Source organism: Aulonocara sp. 'chitande type north' Nkhata Bay, linkage group LG5 (genome assembly GCF_057382095.1).
Source record: "Aulonocara sp. 'chitande type north' Nkhata Bay isolate Kocher_YH1m ecotype deep benthic linkage group LG5, A_spYH_male_GT1.1, whole genome shotgun sequence".
In the NCBI taxonomy this organism is placed as follows: Eukaryota; Metazoa; Chordata; class Actinopteri; order Cichliformes; family Cichlidae; genus Aulonocara; species Aulonocara sp. 'chitande type north' Nkhata Bay.
Window position 1 is genome coordinate 37,872,478 of NC_141348.1, and position 20,731 is coordinate 37,893,208.

Consider the following 20,731-nt stretch of genomic DNA (forward strand, 5'->3'; position numbering starts at 1 on the left):
TTGTCTACATCAATGTAGAACCACTGAAGCCACCTCCACGGCCCTGGTCTTATTTCCTTTCCATCTGGTCTCCTGCAGAGACAGTATATCTACCTTCCGTCCTTCCATCATATCAGCCAGCTTTCTCCTTTTACTAATCATAGTCCCTACATTTAAAGTCATTAATCTCACCTTGTCACTTCTGCCTTACCTTTCCTCTCATTGCCTCCAAACAGACCTTCCCCCTCTCCTCATTTTTTATATTTGGTCAACAGAAGCACAGTTTTCACCAGCACTGTTGGCCAACAGCACCGCACAGAACTGTTGTTAACTCAGATCCTGATTGATTCAGTATGGAAATAACACTGTTGCTAATCTGCATGCTGATTTTGCAAAGCATGATTTTTGATTTTTATGCAATATGCCCTTCCTGATGCAATCCTCCCTGTTTATCTGGGCTTAGGGCTAGAAGTACATTGGCTTGTGCTTATACATGAAATGTAGTGCAGTGTTTTGGAAAGAGGTATATTTTTACACATGGAGTGTTTGTCAGTGAACTCTAGTACTCTTTTATTTAGAATAAAATGTAGAGATATTCTATGTAGAGCTGTTAGAGTTTGTCTCATTTATATAAATTGTTTAATCTGTTACTGGAATAATGTGTATCTGTTGAATAAATTCAACTTTATCTCAAAATACTTAAATGCTCAAATTAATATATACTTAACATCTTCTCAACTTTTTTGTTTGAGGCTACAGCCAAATACATAGAATTACCTAAAAGGTTTTGAGTGTCTGTAAATGCGCTTATTTACAGACACTGTTGTGAGAGGGGGGGGGGGGGGGCTAATCTTCTTATTGTCTGAGGTGTTGAAAGAGCTAGAATCGCCCTGGGTGAAGGTTCAGTTATGCCTGTATATAATGTAACTGCACCTGAGCCTTAAGCTTTTACACCTGCAAACCTGATGATTTATTAGAAAGTAAAAAAAACTCATTGCCCTTTATTAAGAAGCTAAATCAGCAAAGCCATTTTTCATAATCTGGCAACTCAAATGTTGTTTTAATAAACATATTAAGACTATAAAATCGGTTATTACAAATCATAGTAACCTTTAATGCCATAATTTATGAAAGCTTGCCTTTAAAAAAAACTGATATCCAGATTTTTCATTTAATCAGAAAAGGCTTGAACGTGTTCGGATTTAGTCCTTTGCAATAGTTCAGGGCTTCGTGAGACGTCATATATATCATATTACTATCTCCTCATTTGTCATTGACTGACATTTATGTTACTTTCATGTGATTTCTGTTAAAGGTTTTGGGGGGGGGTGTTTTTTGAGGAGGGGGTATGTGTAAGACATTTTCACGGCTGGCTGCACATCCCTGTGAAGCCCTGCCTTCTGAGATGAGATAGTCTCCTGCTGGATTACAGCTTGTGCGCAGCCAGTGAGGGCTTTATTCTGTTTCAATGAGGAAAACATCGCGTCTGCCTTTCTGAAAACTGTCACATGGGGCCAAGGAGGGAAAAAAATCGCTTCCTGAAATGATTCTCGTCCCTCGCTATGTATTGCTGTTGTTTTCTCCCGTCTCTAACAACATAATATCGCATCGCGTCTAATTTTCCGTCCGGATCTTTTACCCCACTGTCGGTGCCGATGATGATCAGCAAAGTTAAAAACGCCATGTCCAACCTGGTCGGAGGGATGATGCCGCACGGACACCACCACCATAACCATCACTCTGGTGGACAGACCTGCGGTACGGACAGCCTGCCGCCTCGTTTTCCCTACGGCCGGCCGGATTTCTTGGACCTCACCCCGGAGCTCCTGCAGTACTCCACCGAGCACGCATCGCGGCCGGTGCTCACGTTAAAGAGAGGCAGCAGGCTTCCCTGGCAAACAGGATACGCAGAGTGAGTGTATCAGTGATTTCAGTGACATATTAATTGATCCGAAAATCATTGAATTGTATCAGTAAAAATTTTGCAAGGGTCCCGATGAGTGCCAGGCCTGATAAGTGATTTTTATTTATTTATTTTTATAGCTGCTGCAGTTTCGAGTGCACTGCAGCAGCCAATGTGGCCTTTTGCTATTGAACGGTTTCCATTCAATGTTCCTCCCGTGAGCTGCTGATAAACAATGTAAATTTGGACCAGGGTGTCAGTGCTGTAATTAGATATAAGGCTTTCGTATCCTAAGAGACTGTCATGTTTGAATACAGGCTCCACCTCAGTTTTGATTTACTGGGGCCATACAGAAGTGAAAGCAGGAAATGTGTATCTACTCGTTCCTAACAGAACCAGTGGGGTTTGCATTTGCAGTGTTCCGATTAACAGATAACTAGGTAGCAAAATGCCATGTGGGTTTACTTATCTTTGTAGCTAAATGAGGCAGAGGCTCTTCGCATTTGTCAGTCCGACTGCACAACCCCTGTCCTTGTCTTTACTATGATGCTTTCGTATTCTTTACACACCTGCAGTCCTCTCACATATAGAAAATTTCCAGCCTCATTTTATTTATACCACTAAACAAAATGTGTTCTTCAGATGATTCTTGCTGAGGAAAAACACTTTCAGATGCTCCCCTCCTCCAGAAGTGGGTGGTTGTGAAGGGCTGAATAAATACAGTCTAACACTATGTGGGCTATATTATCCATGCCTGTCCTCCTTGACCCATTGTGAAAATAAAAAAATATATATAACTGACTCATGTGGAAAGTCTCAGATGTGAAATTTCAACACCAAATGTTTCAGAAGAATGAATAAGTACGGTCAGATATGAGGACTTAACGCACGTATTGATTATGTTCTGTGGAAAGTTGCATCATCTCTGTAATTCATCTGAATTCTTCAGCAGATTACTTTAACATGAGTCACTTAAGTTGTAATCACAGCATTAGCGGTGCTGCTTACAACACAACGTAATCGGCTGATCTGATCACACATCAGCTGTCAGTGCTCATTTCATACGGAGGTTAAAACCCCAAACAATCTGAACCATCCGTGTCACATCAGCACACTGAGACCACAGAAAACTCAACGTCAGTCCAAAGCAAACAACTCTAAAATGGAAGCAATTAACAACAGAGCTACAAACCTTGTCCACGCTCAACCGTGATACACTGATGCCAAATTACAACTGCTGTCAGGTTCTAAATTTATCCAACTGTATGGCTATTTTTATTTGAGATCACTTCCATTCATTAAGCAGTTGTTTATTCACCCACACGGCAATGATAAGAGCCTTTCGAATGATCGTTTGTTTAGGCCTCGGTCCATTTTGTCCAGTGATCTTTACTCCCCTGTACAGAGTAGGAACAATGGCAGCCTGAATAATACAGATGGACGCTGTGTTGCATCTTCTCCGTTTTGATAACAACTAATTAGTGTGTCTTGGGCATGCTGGTGATAATAAGGATTCATGGTCATTGTTAGGTTTTCCCATGGTTTGTTCCTGTTATAGCGTTGCACCCAGAAGAGGTGGAATACTGCTTTCTCGCAAATTGGACTCATGTGGTAAAACAGGTTAGGAATTCTGAACCTAAAATCTGTGCACAGTGTAGGATGCTTGAGATAATGAGTCTAATTGCTGCTATGGTGTTGGTGTACAACACTGTGTCAGCATAAATAAGTGAGTGCACTTACAGTAAGACACTCAAAATGCTTTAATCAAATGGGTATTTAATACTGTTTAGTTTAATATGGAGGCGCTCTTCCAGGTCCTGCCACTGGTATCATGTAAGAGAGTTTGAGGAAGCAAGGACTCACATTTGAAAAAACATTGTATGTGACATATTTATTCCTTGTAGTATGATTAATAATTCATGAAAAGCAGATGTTAGAAGAGCAAAACAATAAAGAAGGATGAATGATTAAAGGTCTTTTATGCTCCTGAGTTGTATATAATACAAGATAGAATACATGAATGATGTTCAGTTTACTGTCAGTGTGCGTAAAGTGTGGCCCATTGTACATAAAACTGTTACAAGCTGAAATATAAAGCTGTTTCTAACTTCTTCCTTTTTTCCATTTCATTTCATTAGAAACGGAGCATATTCGTGTTTTGGGCTGTTGTCAGATCTTTCATAGACAAACAAAAAATCTACCTTAGTGGAGTAAATAAACCTCAGATGAATAGAGTTACACCCATGTTGTTGTGTATTTCTAAACCTATTGTTCAAGCGATTGTACTTTTTGGCTCACATTCTTTTAGTGACTCTATTTTGAGCACAGATCCTGAACTAATGGTGGGGCAGAGTTCATAAGTTGCCGTATGTTTTAAATATAATATCTTTAGTAGTATACAGCTCACATAAAGTTGTTTTTCTACAGGGGAATTGTTTTTGTCAGTCTTTGACTGTCAGCTTTCATTTCTTCTTAGCACTGTGGGCCTTCCAAACGTGATGGGAAGCTTCCCCTCCCTGAATAGGAATCAGAATATAACTAGTCTGATTTTTTTTTTTAAAGTTCCTCATGAAGACTTTACTTTGACACTGCGGAAGATTTTATGTAACAAGGCCTGCAGTGTTTGTCAGCCTGCCAACTTCCACTTGAGGTAGCTTCAATCAGCAGCAACCAGAGAGTATATCTTTTTCACATTTAATTTGTAAAAGTGCTGTCAGACAACTCACTGAGGATGTGTCATGAGCACATAGCACACCCAAAACCGGCCGGATGACAAAACGGACGTACAGTTTCTAGTTTTACTTGAAGCTGAATTGACCAGCTATGCAAAAAGAATCTTGAACGACAGAGAACCGTGCAAACGTCCTTTTAAAGGATCAAAGGCTTGTTTCAGAAGTGTTTCCATTCACTAGATTATATGCATCACTGATCTCCCGCTGACTGAACCACAAAACTGTTTCTGTATCTCTAAAGCTGCCTGTCCTCAGCAAGAGACTATGAAGTGAATTCACAGTACTTTGCATAGAGTTTAATGTTTTACTTGGAGAATTTGCAATTTGTTTCAAAGATGATGTTTACACAGAGACATTTTTGTCAAGTAACCCGAAATAGAGAATTCACTGGAACTCATAGCTTCCTCTTCTTGAACTTTCCTTGCATAATAGAATAAGACGGTTGAAACAGAGAAGCACTGTTTTACCAAACACGACAGCCATGGTTTTCAGTCACAGGTTGTGAAAGCATATGACCGAAAGACAAATAAGTGAAAGAGTTAAGTCACATTACAGCAAGGCCGTGTTTTAGAATGGCAACCTCCCACGCCAGCAACCAGCATGTTCAATAATAGCTTATGGGGCTCATGTGACTGCTTTCAAAACAGAATTATTGCTGATTCTTTATTGTGGGTGTAGGAGTTTATCACATGGGAAAAGTAAACACTGACACGTTTCAGCCAAGCATGCTGCAGGCCTCCAAAATCTTATGGAACCAACACTTTAAGGTGTACTGTGGAATTTTCTCAAGTACAAAGCTTATGTTTACATTTAGCCTTTTTTTTCTAAAAACATACACAATGCATCCATTAAGTTTTGAAATGATAAGATTTTTTCTTTCACACAGAGACCTTATTTTCAACCCTTGGAGATAGCCACAGAGAGAGAAAAGGATGACATGCACCAAAGGGTGTCAATTAATTCAAGTAGCTGAGACTTGGCAGGAACCCACCAATGTGAGGATTCCATGGATTTTACAAATAGTACCTGCAGAGAGCTTGACTCGGGCATGATTTGAACAAGCAACCTTCGGAGTCAGGCATACTACCTGTTGTGCCACCAGCATAGCAGTTGGCTACTTCCCTGGACTTTCTTTGTCCAGTCCTTTGAAATATCTGGAAATGTTTGTGTAAAGTTGAGTCATCAGTGCAATTTTCCCATCTGATATATGTGATCTTTGAACATTGTCTTGGCTTTGGCAGAAAGTTTAGACTACAATCGAGTGATTTTAAATTCTTCTCTGTCATTAGTCCTAATGCAGGGAACGCAGTGCAGGACGCTGGTGTCTGACCGCTGCTTTCAACTGATTAGAACGTGAAGGGGCTTTTTATAATCCAGATTTGGGCAGCCGTTACATTTTGAGCCTCATTTTTGTAACTCTCTGAAATCAAAGCTCCAGACTATACAGCATCCATCTTCTGAAAAGATTGTAATCAGCTGAATTATATGGAATGTGAAAGGTCAGAAGTCTTACTCTGATGTAATTTTTACTAATCTCTCTCCCCGTTTTGTTGTTTGACTATTTAGTTTGTCCTCTTTCCTCGTCACTGTCAGCCTCTCTTTTTTTTATTTACTGTCTTTGTTTACTTTACTTTTGCCTCTCATGATCCCGGCATTATCTGATAAATTGCTCATTCCTTCTATGCAGAAGTTTCTGAGGGAATTTTAATGACAATACTTGAATTACTGGAATTGTGCAGTGGGTATTAATGACACATTATCCGGCTAATGTGGCATTTATCTATAATTAAAAGTAAAAACGTTACATAATGTGCCAGCATGAGGTCTAGATAGACTTCAGTCTTTCCCAGCTAGGTTCACGTTACAGTTTAATGGACCTTGCCAGTGGAGCTTTGCGTGTCGTTGCTACAAATCATTCACAGTTGAGTATGAGTTTAGTTTGGCTGTAGTTTTTTTTCTAGGAAGCCTTTAGCTACATTTTTAAGATCTATTATTTATGTTATAAAATATCTAGTCATTATTTTTGTAGTTTGAAATAGAACTAGACATAATTTCAACAAATAATGTCACAGAGTTGTCCACTAGATTGGTTGTCCATTCAGCAGAGATCAGTGGTTTTATCTGTGACTATTAAAGTCAGCTGACTTAAGTATTCTTGGGTAAGTTGCTTAGCACCAACACAGGCCATGAAGAATCATCACTGCTTAAGTGTTATTAAAGTGCTGTAAGACGTGTGTCAAAGAGTGAATGGGGCTTGTAGTGTGAAGCACTTTAAGCTTACACTACAAGACCAGAAAGACGCAATCTTAACCATTTACGACTGCCTTACCTCATCTGCCAACTTCCCGTTTTGTGGAACATTCAGCTCACGGTTTCATTTTAGGGAATTACTCTTTTGGTTGGTTCTCATTGCTGAAAATTCAAATGACAGAGTTAACTATGTGCTAGAGGAGTAATTAATTGCTAAAGTGTTGGATATTTCCCTCAGGATTTCTAGGAAATAAAGATATGAAGAGAGTATTTGCAAGGCCAGAAAGACAACTCCAAATGTACACATTAGCTGTGTCTGCTTTATCTAGGTGAGCCTTTGTTTACATAGTTCCTGTTTTGTGACAGTAAGATGATACTGTGTCAGTGTCGTGTTGCACGTGTCTTCCACTGGCCCAAAAAAATCAATCGACAGAGGATTAAGAATTATTTAAAAGTCTGTACTGTGTAACGGTACATTGCTATAATGTGCAATGTGTGTAAAGTGATGGATTATATTACAATGCATGCAAATTTTAGAAATCTGCCAGCTCATTTTCAGATTGAATGGGAAATGTGAATAGATGGTTCTCTGAAAACAAAACTGTATATCATGCAAAAAAACATATTTGTATTGGTATTTTAAAAAATGATGTTAATGCTGTTGTGCATCGGTAGTTTCAGCTGACACTGCTGAAGCACACCCTGTGATAGATGATGCTTCTACAGTATGAATCAGTGCATTACTCTAAAGCCATTATCCTCCACAGGCATCAGCTCATCATAAAAACACTTAATCCCTTCTGCAAGTTCCCTCTGGGACAGGACTGCATCCTGCCCCACTTTTCACCCCACTGTTGCACTCTCTCTATTGTGTTTTTTATGCGGTTAGAGGAATGAGCGCAAACACTATAAATCATCCGACTCCGGGCTCACCTTTCCTCCTTGTGTCTTTTTCAATCAGGGTGATCAATGCAGGGAAGAGCATGTTGAACGAGGACCAGGCCTCATGTGAGAAAGTGTTTGTGAAGAAGCCGAGTGGCAAACACCGCAACTCTACTTTGCTAGATCAAAACGGGGTGAGTGAAGGACAGATTTCTAGAATCAGGGAATGAGGAATGAAATGTATGAACAAATGGAAAAAAGTGAACAAATCTGACATCAGTATATATAAAGTCCTAAACATGTCTGAGGGGAATGTCACTGAAAGATGTTTGCATGCCTTGTTATGTAGCCTGAAGCATAATGTTCCCTTACAGAACATAAACCGCTGCACCCCATCTGAGCATGCATTGTATTTACTTCATATCCAGCAGTGCTGTTTTCACAGATTTTCACCGAGTGTAGTTTCCATCTAGACATTTTTTTTCATTCTGTATACATTTAAATGTGAATACATTTAAAGAAGCAAATTACTACAGCACAGAAATAGCCAACAGGATTTAGCAGGATTCAACATTAACACCTCAGACAAAACTTTCAACTCAGATTTCGTGACTTTAATTTGACCCGAATTAACAGATGTTTTGATTGACTGACTCAATTTTCTGAAAGTCGCTGTAGTTGGATGGTTTCAATTTAACAAAGGACCGCATGACTACACTTTCTGTGTGAAATGGTGCAAAGTCATGAGATAGTCTCACCCCCAGCTCTACTGAGCGTTTTAACAACTTACAGCGTTTTTTCTCAAACTGTAACTGTTTTTGCTGACTCACGCTGCTGTTATCAGCGTTATTTTCAACCACATCACTGCGTAATCTGTTAAAAAAAAAAAGGCTCACTGCACATTACTTGCCCTGCACAAATCTCCAAATTGATACTGCGACAGAGCTCAAATAAGACTAAAACGTAAGAAGTTTACACGATGGACTTAAAAAGGTAAGTCAATGTAAGTCATCGTGTGTACAGCTTGTTCCCACTGACTCCAGGTGGTCAAAAAGGGCATTTATTTCAGAATATTTTAAAGAAAAGTCTTATAGTCATTGTCTCTCCTTGGGCCTCACAACTCCTGTAAGACCTGCAGGCACACAAAGTACATTTGTGTCCTCCATTTGGTGTAAATGAATTACATCATCCCTTGTTGCACCCTTCCCCCACTCGAGTCTAGCATCAGAGGGGTAGGCAGATGTCTTGGGCCTGTTTATATGTTGGTTAGTCAGGCAGGCCAACTGGGTCTATTAACATTCCTGCCAAAACAAAGGTGGCAGTGCTTTCGCATTGCTCACTGTGTTATAAACAGCAAAAGACCTGATTGGAAGACGTTTTACCTACATTCCTTTTCAAAAGCTATAAGACTATTTTAAATTAATATTACTTCAGTTATATACAGTACTATTGCACTATTATTGTAAACTTTAGTGGTTCGACGAATAAAAACTTGATTCATGATGTGGCTGTTGTTTAGAAAGATTGATTTGGGAATGTAATAACAGATCTTGAAGAAATATTTTGCTTATAGTTTTAAAAAAATTGCCATAATCTGTGAACACTCAATAAGCTGTGCTTTCTGTTCAAAGTTGTAATGTCATAAGAGCTTTTTTTAACCAAGGAAGCAGATGAATTCTCCTCTTATTTAATACACTATGTCTGTCTGTGACTGTTTCCTCTTTTAGGATGGTACAGGAATTCCTCTCCACTTCTGGGGGATATTTGATGGACATGCAGGTTCTGGCGCAGCCATCATGGCCTCCAAGCTTCTTCACCACCTAATCAGAGACCGCTTGGGGGAGATCTGCCACCTCCTGGAGAACCCCAGCAGTGCTCCTCCTATCTGCCTGGCCAAGAATGGCAGCCCATATCAGGCGGAGGCAAAGAAAGGGGGTGCACAAGAACCAGAGGACCCAGATGCAGTCAGCGACGCTTCAGTGCGCTTTTACATGGAGAAAGTTGTCAGTTTGGAAAGCCTGGTGATGGGAGTCATAGAGACTGCCTTCAAACAGATGGTGAGTAGACAATGGGGGGGAAAAGCAAACCACACTTGGCATATTTAAGCTGTGGTAAGCATTTTTGCCCATCTGTGTCTTTTAACACCAACATAACCGAAGATTTTAGCTTTAATAACCAGAAGTGCATGATCTGGCATGCAGATCATGCACAGAGAGCAAATCACTTTGTTCTCATGTTTTGTTTTGGGTTTTTGGCCATGCTAACATTACTCTAGGTATGGCAGTGTATGTGTGTTGTGTCCAATCTGAATTATGTCAGATGTCCTCATCAGCGCTTTCATCTTGTCCAAATATGAAGCTTTATAAACTAGAATATCTTTTAGCTTTAGCTAATAGCTTTTCCACAGCACCACTTTGATGTTTATGAATATATATGGGATGGAATTTCTTTTAACATTTGAATGACTTGAAAATGAGAGACACAGGGTTAAGACGGGAGTGTTGGTAGGTATATCAAAGCCCAGCTGTATTCATAAAACTTCTGCAATCTTTAAGACCCTCAACCTTTATTGTGAATACTCATCAATACATAAATACATAAGTTTTAGGTGTTTGCATTTTGGTACCCAGGTTGCCAGATTGGAGTCAGTGTACACAGTCCATACACCATGTATAATTTCCATCCCCGTCTCACAACAACCTGGCTACCTACAGTCTGATTCAAAGGGTGCGTGCATAGCTGCACTCTCTGCAGGCAGCCAGGCAAATTAATGTTGAAGGAATAAGATAGATAGCATAGACTTTTGTTGTTGTTGTGGATTGCTTTGACAGTTGCCAGAACAGTCATGGCTAAACCACTTCACAACAACTGCAGTCATCTTTCGTTATCTCATCAGCCACAAATAGGAAAGCTTTAAAACACACACACACATTTTAAGGTTCTGGGTCACTGGAAATATCCAAATTAAAAAAAAAATAGACAGCTCATACTTCTGTTTCAGTTTGTAAGTTTGAAATGGTATTCTTCTCTGATGCAACATCACTGTCTGATTAAGATCATACCTATAAAAAGTAACACTCAGCCTAGGTAATGCATTCTTCAAAGCATCCTTGTTTCTTTTCATTAGCGCTGCAGTTTTGTTTTGAAAATGAATATGCATGAAGAAAATAATGAGCTATTCAGGATGATGAGAGGGAAAGCAAGCTTTTAAGCAGCAGAGATTTTGCAGCCTTTTGTCTTGACTTTTTTTTTTTTTCGCTTTTATTACAGGATGACCTAATTGAAAAGGAAAAATCGTCGTATGCCATTTCTGGTGGCTGTTGTGCCTTAGCTGCCATACATTTAATGGGGAAACTCTACGTAGCCAATGCTGGAGATAGCAGGTGAGGGAAATATGATTTGTTTTCATAGCTTTAAGATCCCTCTTGTGTTCACTACAGGACACTACAGTGTCAAGTAACCTCACTTGAGTTGTCTTTTCACTCCTGTCTTTCTCCCTCTCTCTGCAGGGCCATAATCATACGAAATAATGAAGTTATTCCCATGACAAATGAATTTACACCTGAGTCTGAGAGACAGCGGCTACAGTATCTGGTAATCTATGTTGTTGTTTTTTATGTGGCTAATAAACAGTTGTGGGCAGATGTTTGCATAGACTCATCATGGGCATGAATGCTGTGGTAATGTTGGGCCGTTATTGAACCCTTTGAATTGATTTTCTGCAATCCATACATGGTCAAAAAAATATACCTACAGTTCAAATATGCAGATACACTCACAGTTAAATGGCTCTCAGCAAGTTGCACCTCAGTCAGATTTTTTTTGTAGTCATCAGCTAGCTGGATATTAAACTGCTCTTTCAGGCAGAATTGACAGAGTTCATTTAAATTGGTTGGTTAGCTGGCGCAAAACCAGGTTTAAAGCATAGTCCATAGATTTTCAATAGGGATGACGTTCAGATTTTGGAAAGGCCATTCCAAAAGGTTAATGTTAGCCTGTTAATGTTGATGTTTCCCGTTGTCCTTTTGAAACATCCAGCTATGTCAAAGTTTCAAGTGTCTATCTGTTGATTTGGAAATAGCCCTCCTTTTTTCCATCCAATTTGTACAGCATACCAGTACCACTGACAACAAAGAAGCCCCAGAGCATGATGCTATACCATAGTTGACATCTGGTACAGTGTTTTTAGGTTTCAAAGCCTCAGCTTTGTTCCTCCAAGCATACCTCTTGTCATTGTGGCCAAAAAAACCCAGTCTTTATCTCCTGTGGCCATAAAATCCATGTGAGCAATTGCAAATTTCAGTATACTTTTGACCCTGTGTGCATAAGAGAAGATCCTAAACAAAAATCCAACCAATACAAAATCCAAATCTTTTTTTGTTAAGTCAGTAAAGATGTATGCTGTACAATCACTCTACCTGTGAAAAAGAACAGTTAAACCCCAGATTTATAATGACATTCATGCCCATGGTGAGTGTATGCAAACTTCTGACCAGGACTGCATTTTATCATTTTCATCCTGCAGACACATTCTGCATCTTGTGCAGTTCCTAGATAAATGACCCTTTCCTGACAGTAAAGTACATCATCACTGAAATAAACTGGCATTAACCGGTTGTCTGTTTTAGTATCTGTTTGTAATTCTGAGTCACAGAGTGGGTGGATGATGTTTACTGCTAAAATGGAGCGTTTTATCCTTTTCATTTTAACATACTGCACTCAAGGCCTTCTGTCATATAGTGTCCTGTAGCCTTTCATGTTTTAGAAGAAAGACAAGAATCGTGACTTAGGTTGAGCTTTTTATTCTCTAGTTCAGTTCAACCTTTCTAATTCTGTGAACCCCTCCAGGGCTTCCTGAGGCCAGAGCTCCTGGGAAATGAGTTCACTCACATTGAGTTCCCTCGTAGGATCCAACACAGTGAGCTGGGTAAAAAGATGCTCTACAGAGACCACAGCATGACTGGCTGGTAAACCTTTTTAATCACATTTTGGACAGTTAATCACTTTTTCATCTCTTTAATCTGCTTGAGGCACCCTGTAAGTGTTAAGAACAGTTTGACTGATTTTACTCCGGAGTATTAGGAAGAATATAAAAAAATCATGAACTTTATTCATGTTAGTTGTTTAGTCTATGACAAATAAGAAAATACGAATAAAAGTAAGTGCTGTTTTTTTAAAATAAATAATTAAAAACCCAAAATATCTAGTTTAAACAATGTAATACTAGCATAGTCACATTTTCAACACTAAAATGATTGATTTTGATATTTTGCTTTTAATAAGAGAGCTTATTTTATGTTGAGCAAACAATCACTTGATCAGGTAATGATCAGCTTTAATTGTGTTTCCTGTAGGGCTTATAAGACAATTGTTGAAGATGATTTGAAATTTCCCCTGATATATGGAGAAGGGAAAAAGGTAAGAAGAGAGAAAAAGTCTGTGAATTTTATTTAATGTATTAAATTTAATCACAACACCTAATTGCATTTTAAAGCATTTCCATAATCTTAATGTTGTTAGCTAAATGTGGTCTCTGCCTGGCTAAAAAATGAGAGACATGCTCAGTATTTTCATTATTGTCTGAAAGAACATTGTCTTCGCTTAATAATCCCCCATAAATGGATTGTGTGAGAACTGAAGCGCATCCCGGAGCAATAACCTATATTATTGTGTGTCTTCGTGCTTGTTCTTGCTAATGTGTATGTGTGTACAGGCTCGTGTCATGGCAACAATCGGAGTGACCCGTGGGCTCGGTGATCATGACCTGAAAGTTTACAACTCCAACATTTACATTAAGCCCTTCCTCTCGTGCGTCCCTGAGGTGAGTGGGAGGAGTCAGCCTGAGCCTGTTACTGCTTTGGCCATTTAGGAGCGTTAAGATACATTCAAATAGTTGTTGGGCATTGGGCTTCGCTTACTGGTCTGTCAGTGAAAGGTTGGAAGTCCCAAATATGGATAAGAGCAATATTCTAAAGGCTTTTTATAAGTTCAGGTATGGGTAAATAAATGGGTCAAATATTCCAATCTAGCACAGAGAACCAGATATTACCATGTTATGACTCCTGGAGTATTTATGTACCGATTTGTTATTATTGTCTTTGAATTTATCCTGACAGTAGTTACCCATGATAGTGCCCTTATTGTTTAAACTCTCAGGGTTTTTTGCTACGTTTCGAAAAAAGCTTGCCCCAAATTCCTATTTAGACTTGCTTCATAATGGTACAGTCATTCGAGGCAATAAACATACTGATGCATTAGAGAGAAGACGGCTTAACCAATCTCTGCAACCACTTCCTTACTTCCGTTTTAGGCCCCCCACTCAAAGTTACATTGAGAGCCACTCGCGTAGACATACTAGAATCTTATTCTAATATGTCTAAGCTTATCTAAAAAGGCCACCCTTCCTGTAAGTCACTCTAACAGTGTGACTTAGCTTAACATCAGATTTGTGACAAAAAATGAGCAGCTTTACTACAGCAAATGGAGGTTATGACCCTTGCATGCCAGCATACAGTGCATTCACTAATCTTGCTTGCAGTTGACATGCACATGAATGGTTGCCTTTCTTCTTTTTGCAATTTAGAAGAAGTACTGACAGCATGATAAATAGGCATATAAATCCGTTAATTTGGTTTATCTCAATGACAGGTGAAGGTTTATAACCTGGATGAACATAAACACGGCCCAGATGATGTCTTGGTCATGGGCACAGATGGACTTTGGGATGTAACTACGGACAAGGAAGTGGCAGATGCTATTACAGCCTACTTATCCTGCTGTGACCCCTCTGATCCCATGAGGTATGCAGTCTCCCAAATAATCCTTTTTATTAGGCTTTTATTCTGGGTGTGTGCGCTGGGTCATGTGTCATGTGATCATGTTCAGATGGTGTGCTGTACAGAGTTTGTCCACTAGGTGGCGGCAAACAAATGCAAAACACTTGCAGAAAATTTAATCTATTATGTAACCTGAATATAACCCTATGGTAAATTCTTTATGGTAATTCTAATGTAGTTATGGGTTGAATCTATAAGCATACATCAGATAGTTTTAAGTGTTTATCAATAAGTTTTTAACAATTCTAATTTAGCCCATTACTTCCATTCTTCTCCTGAGATGTTAAACTAGTGGCCAGATACATTATTAAAAATGTTAACAGACATTACAGTATACAGATGGATAACAAATTCAACAAATATGAAAACGTGTTGAATGTGAGTACCTTGATCGCACCATTTTATCCAGAAGATGTTTCCTTATTTGGCACCTTGAAGATGGTGGTAGTAAAATCCAAAATGTTTCACTGATGTCTGGTGACTGTGAACGACATAGAGTATGAATCATTTTGACAGGAGGCATAGTAAAATCCAATAAAATTCATATGTAACCAATATTAGTTGTCACACAACACAAAGATTTCAGATAGGCAAAAAAGCCTACCAAGAGGCAAAAACAAGGGAAAAAAGTACAGAAGCAAAACCAAATATCATTAATTAGAAACAATATTTATAAAAGCGAGGAAACAAAATAAGAAATACAAACATTCAAATGAAAAAAATGCGTTTTATGACAAAATCTGAGAGTTGATAAAGGGAACCAGAGAGGTATATGTACTGAGGAGAGTGATTAACAGATTAGCAACAGGTGTTGCAGTAGTTAGAGAGAATAATAGGAAATGATTTGTATATATTACATCAACATTAATTCACTGATTTTTATTTATTTTTTGTAAAAAGGAAATGGAATGGAAATAAATGAATATATTAAAAATAATAATTTCAAAATAAAACAGATTAGGGATCCACCACATGTGAAATTCTGAGCCAGTAAGATGGTGATGTTCATTTTGTTTATTTTCTTTCAGCATTAATTCTCCTTTTCTGTCAGACAAAGAATTCTTTATTTAAAAAAATAACTTCAGTCGTTTAAAGTCTTTTAGTTCTTCATGAACTATGTTTGATTAGTCAGGCAGAAGAAAACTGCTGTGGCACAGCAGATAAACATCAGTGAGATCAGTATAGGGTATATCATCAAATTTGTTAAGACTGAGAACCTTTAAGCTGATATAGTCCACCACAGAGATATTTTTCCTCTGAACTTTGGTCATGTTTTCATTAAAATTACTTATTATTTAACATTCCTGAACAGGTACTCTTACTGCACTTAAATACAAGATTCATTCACACTAAATTAATAATGCCTTTTCACAGTCTTTTCCCTGCTGTCCATATTGAATATGCTGTAACTGTGATTTATGCCTCTGCTCGGTGTTTGTTGTGCAGATATACACTGGCAGCGCAGGACCTGCTTATGAGGTCAAGGGGGGTGCTGAAGGAGCGTGGCTGGCGGCTACCCAACGATAGACTGGGCTCTGGTGATGACATCACTGTGTTTGTCATCCCACTGGCAGGGCATGAGTCAGAGACATGACGAGGTTGTAGCCACCACTATGACAGAGCTGACTCTTTAGGGCCCTTCCCATGGTCCTCCCTCTTTCAGCTCCCTAAACCCCGGACCAGTGGTGCAGTGGGAGAAGAAAAAATCTTTGTCATACCGAAGACTCGGGTCTGACCAGCACCTTCATCAACCTACCATATGAGACCCAGTCCCTTCACTTCATCTTAAACCAGGAACTGTCTCCCATCTGCTTTGGTTGGTCCTCAGTCATGCAACTAAACATGTTCAGTGACATTAAAGTATTTTCTCCCAAACCTGCTGTTTGTGACAGTTGCCAGTGAGAATTAAACCCTCGTTGTACTTTTCTTTCTTGTTTATGTTTGAGACTAAGCAGTTACTCCAACCTTAAATGGATTGTTCATTTTAATGTTGTGCCCTAATAGTGAATACCTTTTTAAAAATTAAAATTTAAAAAAAGAATCAATCATACAATGTAAAGGGGATTGCAATAGAGAATGTGAGGAAACCAAAGAGATGCTCCCAAGGCACAAGGATGGCAAATCAGATACAGAATAAACAGCAAAAACAATCATCAGGTTCTTGTTGTTGCATTAAAGAAGGAAGAAGAGAATTAGTTAACATGCAGAATCAACTGAATCTTGGTTGAAGGATTTCTTTCTCAGTAACAAATGAATGACAACACCTGAGGCACTTGAAGACTGTTGCACATGCTCTGTGGTAGCCTGTTGATTTCATGATATCTTTTAAACGAATGTGCTCCTATATGACTTCCTTCTTTTTGTCATTGCAGTGAAGAAATATGAAGCTTTTTTGTTGAAAAAACAAGAATCATTTGTATAATTTAACTATAATTAAACGTTTTTCTTTGTTTAATATTTAAATGAGAAAGTAAATTGTTCTCCATAATTGTCTCGGTATAGTAAGATGTGATAAACTTCACATATATGCCTTATTGAAACATGAAAGGGACTCGAGAGTTTTTTTCTTCAAATGCACTAAATTTGACCCTTGTAGAAGAGGCAAAAAAATATATATTGTATGCCCTTAAATGTACTACATACCTCTTTTATACCATTTTGGTTATGTCACGTTGTTCTTTAGATTATGCATATATTTTTAAAGATACCTTTGGTTGTAAGCAGTATCAGATGTTTTATTTTTATGTTTCTATCCATAACTCTTTGTTCAGATAGTGTGTCCCCGACTATGAGCTACCTAAATGTGTAGTGGAGGGATAATGTGTTCCAGTTAAGAAATAAATCAGATTTTTCCCATTTATTTTGAGTGTGCTTGTGTCACTAACTCCCAGTCTCCTTATTTATCAAAAGGAAATGAACCTTTGTCGCAGCAAACTGATGAGTCACAATAGTTCAGGGAGCAGTTAATGTTCTAGTTAGATGAGACTTAGGTTCCTCAATAAATCTGTTACTCCTTTTAATACAAGCTGAACTTTTGAATACAACAAACTTTTAAAAAATATGCTTGAACTGTTTCAAAAGAAGCAAAGAATTTATATATTAATGTACAACCTCAATGTCAAAAAAAATTGGGGGTGCCGTGTAAATCTCTTAAACCCATATCTGATTCACAGTAGAACACAGGGAACATATAAAATGTTTCAAGTGAGAAAATGTACTAGTTTAGGAAAACAAAAAAAAGTTCACTTTGAATGTAGAGGTACCAACATGTCTATAAAAGGTTGGGATGGGGTTGTTTACCACCATGAAGCATTTCCTCTTTTTTTTAGCAATCGCCTGTAAACATCTGGGAACTGGAGAGACCAGCTGCTGGAGTTCTGGGAGAGGGAAATTGCCCTATTCTTGTCTGACACAACTCTTGCTGCTCAGCAGTCCTGTTGGGCAGCTTTGTTAGATTTCTTGCTTTTCCAAATGTCTTCAGTTGGTCAAAAGACGTTGAAATAGCTCCAATATATAGTTCAGCACTGTATTACTGAAATATGTGTTAATAACAATCTGGAATCAGAATCAGAATCAGAAAGGGGTTTATTGCCAAATGTTGAGCAGGTTTACAACATTAGGAAATTGCTGCGGTGCTTCAGTGCAAACATAGTGTCATAAATAGCACTTAAATAGTGTCATAAATAGCACTTAAATAGACATGAAAAAATAAAAGTAGGGATAAGAATTAAAAGTGCTACGTAGAAAGATATGTGCATGAGCTATACATGAGATATATACATGAGAATAAGTCCTTCCTCGTTAGTGTGGAGTACACAGTGTCCATGTTTCCCAAAAAGAAGTTGAGATTTCAGTTCGTCTGACCACTCTGCCTCCGTCCATTTTAAATGAATTTTGCCGTAAACAAAAGAGCAACGTCCAGAAGTGATTTCTGACCGTATTCCTTACACACAGAGATTTCTCCAGATCCTCTGAGTCTTTTGATGTCATTTACTTGATGATTCAAAGGTGTCACAATTTTATGTTCAGGAACTTTTTTTTCTTGAAAATGTTCCACAATTTATATTTGCATTTTGCCCTTTTTTGCATTTTGAAACTCTGCCCTGCTAGAATGCTGTTTTTGTGACTCGGTCGTGTTACTAACATGTTGCCAGTTAACCTAATAAGTAGAGCTGTTTCTTTTTAGTATACTTTTAGAGCCTTTTATTAACCCCATGCCAACTTTTTCAGTCATGTTACTGTAACATTCAAAACATTTTAAACATTTGATATATTTTCCATGATCCATTGTTAATAAAATATGGGTTTCTGGGATTTACAAATCAATGTATTTTGTTTTCATTCCCGTTTTACACAGTGTTCAACTTTTGTGGAAACAGGGTCCTTGGTTCGTTATTGACATGAGTACTAAGCATTTGAGTGGTAAATGGCCTGCATTTGTATAGCGCTTTACTTAGTCCCTAAAGACCCCAAAGCGCTTTACACTACATTCAGTCATTCACCCATTCACACTCACACACACACACACACACTGGCAATGGCAAGCTACATTGTAGCCACAGCTGCCCTGGGGCGCACTGACAGAAGCAAGGCTGCCGGACACTGGCGCCACCGGGCCCTCTGACCACCACCAGTAGGCAAACATGGGGTTAGTATCTTGCCCAAGGATATTTAGCATGCAGCCAGGAGGCAGCCTGGGATCGAACCACCAACCTTCTGATTAGTGGCTGACCTGCTCTGCCACCTGAGCTACAGCCACCCCATGTGTAGTAGAATAAGAGTTAAAAAAAATAGGAACGATAGGAATTCTGTCAATTCCTGACCCATTTATTTTGAATTGAACTGATGACCCTTCACTTTGTCACATTCTGCAGTTTCACTAATGACCATAAAAATAAGTTATTGCTTGTATTTTACTTATATTTGTCTACCAGAAAGTAAAAGAAATCAAAAGCATGTTATCCCACAGAACACTTGTGTATACTGTCAATTTTATCCACAAGAGGTCTAACAATCTTACAAACCTAAAACCAATGCAATATGCCATTTTACACTACTTCTGAAACACTTCAAAAGTTTGGAATTACATCAGGAATTACTTCAGTTACAAAAGAAAACTCAAGCAGAATGGAAAATCAATTTGAGCTAAAGTCCCTGGGACCATAAGGAATTGTAGGTCTTTTGTAAAGAAATAATTATGGACTGCAAGTAAAAGCTTACTCACTTGGATATATAGGAAGATGCACTTAGTAGCGACTGGCACCTTTATGAATTATGTAATTATAAGCAATAAACATTTAGTTGTTTGTTGATGTACTTGTCAACAACTGAAACTCCTCAGAGGAAACAGTAAGATCCCATTTGTAATTTTCAAAAACACAGCGTGACTTAATGTCAGAATTATTAAAAGTACACTAATAAACAGAAACATGTGTGCGCTGTTTGTTAGTGGAGGTTATAACAGAGGGCTACACTGGCGAGATCCACACCCATCCCTCCTGTTGCACGAGTCTTCTTGTACTACGGATGATGTCATCTTTGACTGGGAAGGGGAGGAGGGACCCCGGTGCCTCCAGTGCCTGCAGAATCTGCATCAAGCTAGTGTGAGGTAACTAGAGAGAAACAGGAAACACGACCATCTGTCTTCAAAATCAAGCAAGTGTTTGAGTGTTCGATTTAATTTGACACGAATTCTTGATGACATAACGGCTAATGGTAGGCAGTGCAACAAGATTTAAATGCAAGAATAAATTTTTTTTAAAAAGCCAGAAGTTTTTGTTTGTGTAATTGTTTGTTTTGTTTTTTTGCTTTGTTTGCATATTTTGTTTGTTTTTTCAGTTATGTGACCATTAAGCATTTTGTATTTCTAAACTTTTCAACACAGATAACCCCTGTTAGCTGGGCTTGAGTACCAGTTACATAATGGCGCAACTGCCCCATCAGACTTGAAAATTTGTGAAATTAAATGGAATGTGCAAAACGGAAAAACAAGGTAAACTTCGATGACAAGGGAAAAAACTATTTTTTCTTGGATTCACAAAAGTTTACATTCTATCATTTATTTATTTCCAAAGCACAAAAAAGGGAAAAGTCAAGAAGCCGCAAGCTGACCCATTTATTTTGAAAGGCTTGACCGGAGGTGGTTGAAG

General features: G+C 38.4%; 1 protein-coding gene across 1 annotated transcript; it reads left to right on the forward strand.

Annotated features, from left to right (window-relative positions):
- The first annotated feature begins 1,361 nt into the window (after positions 1 to 1,361).
- Positions 1,362 to 17,442, forward strand: ppm1j (protein phosphatase, Mg2+/Mn2+ dependent, 1J). The gene is made up of 10 exons (XM_086293391.1): positions 1,362 to 1,891; positions 7,826 to 7,940; positions 9,474 to 9,803; positions 11,017 to 11,129; positions 11,256 to 11,340; positions 12,595 to 12,713; positions 13,101 to 13,164; positions 13,460 to 13,567; positions 14,395 to 14,546; positions 16,029 to 17,442. The coding sequence occupies exons 1-10, from the start codon at positions 1,635 to 1,637 to the stop codon at positions 16,174 to 16,176; spliced, it is 1,491 nt and encodes a 496-aa protein (XP_086149517.1). The 5' UTR covers positions 1,362 to 1,634; the 3' UTR covers positions 16,177 to 17,442.
- The last annotated feature ends 3,289 nt before the right edge of the window (positions 17,443 to 20,731 follow it).